The 7,801-nt window shown below is 35.3% G+C and overlaps 2 protein-coding genes across 2 annotated transcripts; one reads left to right on the forward strand and one right to left on the reverse strand.

Moving 5' to 3' along the window:
• The first annotated feature begins 2,454 nt into the window (after positions 1-2,454).
• On the forward strand, positions 2,455-4,523 carry LOC131644409 (chloroplast stem-loop binding protein of 41 kDa a, chloroplastic). Its single transcript, XM_058914899.1, has 6 exons — positions 2,455-2,922; positions 3,010-3,131; positions 3,413-3,515; positions 3,607-3,745; positions 3,835-4,112; positions 4,239-4,523. The coding sequence occupies exons 1-6, from the start codon at positions 2,539-2,541 to the stop codon at positions 4,419-4,421; spliced, it is 1,209 nt and encodes a 402-aa protein (XP_058770882.1). The 5' UTR covers positions 2,455-2,538; the 3' UTR covers positions 4,422-4,523.
• A 553-nt stretch (positions 4,524-5,076) lies between these two features.
• Positions 5,077-7,468, reverse strand: LOC131644407 (RAN GTPase-activating protein 1). Its single transcript, XM_058914898.1, has 2 exons — positions 7,265-7,468; positions 5,077-6,980 (listed from the first exon to the last, which is right to left on the reverse strand). Exon 2 carries the CDS (start codon positions 6,967-6,969, stop codon positions 5,368-5,370), a length of 1,602 nt encoding a protein of 533 aa, XP_058770881.1. The 5' UTR covers positions 6,970-6,980; positions 7,265-7,468; the 3' UTR covers positions 5,077-5,367.
• Between the last annotated feature and the right edge of the window lie 333 nt (positions 7,469-7,801).

The following is a 7,801-nucleotide window of genomic DNA, read 5'->3' on the forward strand; positions in this document are numbered from 1 at the left end:
TGTTTGAAGAAATTGTTGTCGTATTTTTGAAATTCAGTTATGATACAACTTTTGAATATAATATGGAAATGATTCAGCAACAAAAATCTCGGTTTGAATAATTTTTATTAATTTGCTATGTCGGTGCAGATTAGAAAAGTCGCAACAATATTATAAAAAACCTCAGTGCAATAGATAGGACATCATTTTATGTAACTATCATGTTATTGTAAATTTCAACAAAAGGAACTTAAGTTTGCATAAGACCTCAACATAGTTTGACAGAGCAAAGAGCAATTTGAAAAATACATGTGGTGATTGGAAGGGGATCGTTGTTAAAGCAGTTGCATTCAAAGGGGTTGCCAGTTGATTTGTTTTACTTGTTATAGGTTGAACAATGTTCATAGTACCACCCAAATCTATTTTCCTTGAACCTGCTAGTCATTCCAATTGTATTACATAATGCTTCATATTAAAACAACAATGATAAATGATCTAAAAGTTAGTATCATTCAATCTAGATAATAGACAGTGGTATAAAATAAAGATAGAACTAACAGTGATATAAAATAAATATAGAACTGACAAGATGAAGAGAATTTATCTCCCCAATGAAAAAAGATTTGTCTTCAAATGTCCCTTGTGAACCCGATGGCTGTGAAAGTATTTGTGAAACGACTGGGGATGAAATTGCTTCTCCTAATCTGAAAGGGAAATAAGGTTAACAAAGGCAGCAAAACTATCATGTTATAAAAAATAGTTATAATAAATTTGAAAACTTGTTTAAAAAATAGAAAACATAGGAAGTAGGATATCAAAACCTTAATATTTTGTATAATAGCTTCAGCACATTGTTGTCCATTCCATTCTTTTACGATCCATAGATCCACTACACGAATAGCAATTTTTCATACATTTTGACCAGGCTTTAAGTCACAAATCAGAATTGATGGTCTTGACATGATTTTCCTTTGAACTGAAATATTCTACAAGTAATGAAACAATGAATATGGGGACTAATGAAACATGGACATGTCATGCTGTAAAAGTCTGAAAGCAATAAATAGAAATAGATTCTGAAGAGTAAAATAAAATACAGAAAAAACCAAAACCATTTCAAATACGTAAGTGTAAAACATAAGTGGATTTTGAAGAGTAAAAAAAGAAATTTAGAAAATAAAACCAGAAACAGAAATCAATTTTGAAGAGAAAAAAAGCACAAAATAAAACACTCACAAATACAAACAACAATCCATTCGAAACATTATAGAGCACACCATTTTAACAAAGTAATACTTTTCAAAACAAAGGAGAGGAAGCTGAAACAAAACATTGATTACAAGGTTTTGTGAAAAAAGTAAGAACTAAGAAAATGAACATTCAATAAAGTGATCAATGAAAAATAAAAATGTCGTACCCGATCTAATGAAAAAATGCAGTTGATGAAAATGAGCAAATACATGAAACATACTATATAAATTGGGAATGAATTTCACAAGAAATGAAGAAGAAATAGAGAAGGGGAAATGAGGTGTTGTTGAGCAAAAATACGGACCATACTATCTAAATCATACCTCATATGAAAAGGGAAGACATTGGATCTGAAAGAAGGAAATGAACATGAAGATGCATCTTTCCACCAAAAAACTGGGTCTGAAAAAATTCAGAAGCATATATGTTAACCATACAACACAAAATCGGAAGCAAAACAATATGAACTCATTCAGTAATTGAAAAACAAAATGTATGCAGGCGAGTGTTGTTTTTAACGATGAAGGAGATGAAGCAGAGATAGGAGATGAAGGAGACGAGTCGGGTTGAGAGAAGAGAGAGATTGTAAAGGTTGTAATGAAGGAGATGTGAAGTTGATGTTAAGAAGGTTCAAAGGTTCATAAACGCTTTTACCCGGGTAAAAGCAATAGCCAAAAGTTTTGTAATGCTTTTGAAATTTCCTTTGAAATGAACAGCCACTCGGAAATATTTTTAATTTTGATTGGTCAATGATATTTTATTTAGTCAAATACATTTATGGGCATACTTTAGAGAAGTGTAGTGTAAAAAAAATTATTAAAAAGGGTAAATTAGGAAATTCATTTGTAGTCTCCAAACTTAGTAAATAGTTGATCAAAATCAATCAATGACTATACCAAATCATGAATAGCAACACATACAATGATTTGTAAAATAATTTTATATTAATAACGTATATAAAATAAATATGATCAAAATATCAATACTTTTCTCACTTTGCTTACTAATCACTTCACATAAGTCCAAAATAAATTAGTCACTTTTGGCATCCAAATCACTATAAAACTTACAAGTTTTAAAGTGGTATTTTAATTTTAAATTATTTATTAAATATATTTTTTTTATCAAACTACTCCTTATTTGTATAACTCAAGTTAATACAGTATTAATTTACCCTTTATGATTGACAGTTACATTTTTGTAACGTTTATAACACATACCAACTGTTGTAAATGAGAAAAGAAGAAGGTAAGTAGTTAGCTTTAAAGCTTTATCTGGAACTGCTGGTTCTCACACTCTCAAGAACCAATGGCCATGCTTGCTTCCTCTTCACCTACCTTGCTCTTCTCTGCAACCTCCACCAATCTCCTCCCAATTTCACATTCTTCCACCACTTTGCGCCTTTCTTTCTCTTCTTCACTACAATCCTCCTCTCTCAAAATCTCCTCAAGCTTTCTATCACATCCTTCTTTAACTTCTAAACGTTTTGCTAACCATGCTACCTTCAGCATCAGTGCCAGTGCTGCAGAGAAGAAGAAGGTGTTAATCGTAAATACCAACAGCGGTGGACATGCCGTGATTGGATTTTACTTTGCGAAAGAGCTTCTTGGTGCTGGACACTCTGTCACCATTCTCACTGTTGGTGATGAAAGCTCAGATAAGATGAAGAAACCTCCTTTTAACAGATTCTCAGTTAATGATCTTTAATCTTATTCTCACATTTTTCTGACAGAATTGTTTCTTTTCAAGCTCAACAATGTTATTTTTGAAAATGTTCAGGAAATCGTGAGTGCCGGAGGCAGTACAGTATGGGGGAGTCCTGCAGATGTAGGGAGTGCTGTAGGAGGGGAAGCATTTGATGTGGTTTTGGACAACAATGGCAAGGATCTTGATGCTTCGAGGTTCGTTATATCAATTCTAGTTATTTTTTGTTCATTGCTTCACTTGTTATCTTGTTACGTCGTGTATAGCACCAACACTTTAGATCAAAGATGTTCGACACTTACACAGCACAAACATAAACTTAGAATTCTGTTGTGTTATTATGTGTTATGCCAATGTTTCATATTGCTAACAGCATAATGCAATACTGTTAGAATTCTGTTAAAGAAACATAAACTTTTCAGACATATGTGGTTGTTATCTCTAAGTCAGACATCTTAATCTCATTCTTTCCTTGTAGGCCGGTGATAGATTGGGCCAAGAGTTCAGGTGCCAAGCAATTCTTGTTCATTAGTAGTGCCGGAATCTACAAACCAACGGATGAACCTCCTCATGTTGAAGGGGTCTGTTAAATATTCATACTATAGCATTTCTAAAACCAGTATTCTGATAACAATTGTTATAATCTGAAGTTTGAAAACCACTTTGGAGCAGGATGCTGTTAAAGCAGATGCTGGTCATGTTGGAGTTGAGAAATACATTGAAGAAACTTTTGACAGTTGGGCAGTATTCAGGCCACAGTATATGTTAGGGTCTGGAAACAACAAAGACTGTGAAGAATGGTTCTTTGACAGTAAGACGAAAATTCTTGAAAAAGCTTTCTTTTAAACCTTCAATCCGTTTAAAGATCTTCTAAAAGAAATGTATATTTTTCATTTGTAGGGATTGTTAGGGACAGACCTGTGCCAATTCCTGGCTCAGGATTGCAACTCACTAACATATCTCATGTTAGAGACTTATCTTCCATGCTAACTCTAGCTGTTGAGAATCCAGATGCTGCAAGCCATAGCATTTTCAACATTGTGAGTGACCGTGCAGTGACTCTAAATGGAATTGCCAAACTATGCGCTCAAGCTGCAGGACGCCCTGTTAACATTGTTCATTATGATCCAAAAGCTATTGGAATTGATGCAAAGAAAGCTTTCCCTTTCCGTAATGTGGTAGTTACTAGTATCCTATCTTCTAATCTACATTATAACATGGGAGCTTTTCAAGATTCAAATATGTAACTCATGGTGTTATTAATATTATTGCTTTGCAACTTATATGAACTATGTATGATGCAGCACTTTTATGCCGAGCCTAGAGCAGCCAAAAGTAAATTGGGATGGAGTTCAACCACAAATCTACCTGAAGACCTGAAAGAACGGTTTGAGGAGTACATAAAGATTGGGAGAGACAAGAAGCCCATAAAATTCGAGCTAGATGATAAGATATTAGAGGCCTTGAAAGTTCCAGTTTCTGTCTGATTCATGTATGTCCATTATGTAAAATGATCAGACAAAATTGTTTGATTTCTTGTTACATGATCTAATTAAATTATGTGTATTAAAGAAAGTTTACTTCTTCCATATCGACATGAACAAGCAATCATCTAATTTGTTTTCGGTTTAATTGGATTTCAATCTGTCCTTGAGCAGCTCAGTTAGGAAATCCAAAATCGTAACTAAAAATCTTATAAATTTAATACATGAGAAACAGTGAGGATTGGATTGAAACAAATGCGAACGTAATCACAAACCAACAGAATGAAATCCAACAAAACCGAAAACAAATTAGATCCACAATCTATGGAGGAAATAGTATCAAGTAAGCTTGGTAGAAGAAAGTATATGAAAGGATGCAAAGATAAGATATCAGGAAATAATGATTTTTCCTTGACAGAATAAAAGCATGTTGACAATGGTTAATAACAGTTTTTATGATAGATGACCAGAATTTCATTGCAACTTATGGTACAACCATCAATCAGGCACAAGTTGTCGCCATAGGCACAAAATCCATCACATTCACACCATTTCACTATGGCTGCAAGAAATCAAAGGTAATAATCTGCTGATGGAATCAATTTCAAACATAAGCATGACCAAGCAATCAAAGGTAATAATCTGCTAATGAAATCAATTTCAAACATAAGCATGACCAAGCAATCAAAGGCTGGCAGCATAAGGCATAAATAATAAAGCCCAAAACTTTCTACTGCTAATATCATTTGCCTGTTTCTTGTCTAGACAGATATATTAAGAGCATATATCTGATAAACTTTAAAAAAAAACGAGTTATGGAATCAGAAATCTAAAATACAACGATTAACACTAACTGCTCAATATGAAACAAGTATGTCTATTGCAAATAATCATTGGCCTATAAATTAATCTGAAGTAGAAATCGAATGCCAGAGTCATTTGAATCTTCTTAAATCTCAAGGCCTTTCAGTTTTGATTCCAATTCATCCTCATCAGAACCTTCTTCAGCCTCTTCATCAATGTCCTCTCCTTCAGGATCATTCTCATCCAAAGGACCCAGCAAATCAGGTGAGTTTTTAAATATATTCTTCAACTCGTCAATTCCTTCTTCAGAAATGAAGTTAGCATTGATATTTAGCAACTTAAATCCAGGTTTCTGCACCACAGCTTCAGCCACCACTTTAGCTCCCGACCATGTGATCAAATTTGTACTAAGATCAACTTCATTTAATTGGCCATGACCTTCTTCCAAAGCCTTGATGATTAAAACTGCACCTTCATCCTTCAATTCATTCTCAGATAAATTTAACTTGGTGAGGAACTGCTTTGAAGATATACAGGCAGCCACAGAAACAGCAGCTTTTGCGGTAATGTCATTTCCAGCCATATCCAAAATTTCCAATGATGGCGCAGATTCCTTCAGAGCATTAGCAAGGGCTTCTGCACCATCATCCTCTAAGTTCAAATAACTGAGGTATATCTCACTAAGACCAACAAACACAGGTATAACCTTACTTAGAGCAAGTCCAGCTTCCACACCAAACATGTTGTCACGCAAATCAAGCTTCTTCAAGTGTGTGCATACGCCAAGCGCTTCAGCAACAGCAACTCCACCTTCAGAGCCTACCCTTGTAGATGAACACCGAAAATCTTCCAAAGCTAGGGAACGTTTCACAACGTCAGCTATTGCAAATGCTCCTTCGTCTCCAGTCATGTTATTATGGAAATGAAGAATCTTAAGCTTCTCAGTGGAAGGAATCAATTCAGCTACTGCTTTGGCAGCTTCCTCTGATATACCATCATTCATCAAATAAAGCTCCTCCAAGTCTTTCTGTGATTTCAGAAGTGACCGAAAAGCTCTAACCCCTTTCTCACCCATGGCATTATTTGACAGATTAAGATATCTCAAAACAGAACCTTCTAGCGCAGAAGAAAATATATTCATCACTTCAATTGCTTCTGCTTCTGGTCTCCCAGCAATAAAATCCGACAGATCCACCTCTTTCAGTTGATCTTTAATTGATATCAAAATAGGTTCAGCAACATGAGCAGCATCCAAACCAAAACTCCTATTACTAAAACATATCTTCGTAAACGAGTTCGGTCCCAACAACGGTTTCAAAAGTTCTGAAGCTTCATCCTTTTCAATAAAAGCTCTCCGCCCCCCAGATATATCAAAAACAGTTTCAACACTAGCATCACCCTTCTCTGATCCCAACTCCCCATCGTCCTTCACTCTCGGCCCTCTTTTCAAAACCTCCAACATAAGCCTACTCGATTCCTTAGCATAAATCTGCACAGCAGAACTCCCATCACCATCCGGCTCCTCATCAAAATGTTGAGTCGCAGTCACAAAAGCCGCTTCCTCAATCTCCTTCGCATCCTCCCCAGCCTCTTCCTTACTAAGAAGTCCATATTTCCTAGAGAAAATAGACGGCGTCGTGAGATTCCTAGTCATCCGTTCAACCAACATCAACCTAGTACTCTGGCTAGGCGGCCATAATTTGATCGAAAGCGATCGATGTTGGTACGACGGAACTGAAGAATCCATATCAACAAAATCTACAAAATCAAGTGTGAAAAAACAACATTAACTTCTTTGCACCATAACTAGTTTACAAAACCAAAATGAAAGAACTGCAATATGGCTACATAAAAAAATACAATATCCACAGCAACAGTTTTATGTTTCTATCCAAATCGTTAATATTGAAATCTTTCTTAATAGGGTTTAGGGTTTTCAAAAAATTTACAGATAATTAAACTAACAACAACTATTGCGCTATGGGGAAAAGAAAACCCTAAAACACAGTGGAGCGAAAGAAGAGAAAGAACGGATCTGGTACCTGATTGAGAATGCGGAGAGAAGAGGAAAATTGAAAACCCTAGTTAAGGATAAGTGTGCAGCAGAGAGAATAAAGAGAAGATTTTTGAAATGATGACGATTAGTTGGAGCCTTTTATGCTGGAGGGGGAAAATGGAAATTAAATTAATGTTTTTGTTTGAAAATAAATAAAAAAATTTGGATGTGGGAAAGCGTGCGCGTGGAAAAACTGGAGGGAAATTAGGGGTGGGAATAGGCCTGGCCGGCCTACAGGGGCCTATAGCCTAGCCTACTTAAGGCCAGGCCAGGCCAAGCCTATTTGATAAAAAGGCCAGGCTTGGGCTTTTTTAAAAGCCTATTTAATAAAATAGGCCAGGCCTAGGCTATTAAAAAAGCTTATAAAGCCTTGTAGGCCGGCCTATATTTTCATATATATTAAAGTTAGTCTAAATAGGTTGGCCTATATATGCAAATATATTAGAAAAAATGTTAAATAGATTGGTCTATATATGAATATATATTAGAAACAAATGCTAAATAGGTCGGTCTAAATGTTCAT

Source organism: Vicia villosa, linkage group LG1 (assembly GCF_029867415.1).
Source record: "Vicia villosa cultivar HV-30 ecotype Madison, WI linkage group LG1, Vvil1.0, whole genome shotgun sequence".
NCBI classification, from domain to species: Eukaryota; Viridiplantae; Streptophyta; class Magnoliopsida; order Fabales; family Fabaceae; genus Vicia; species Vicia villosa.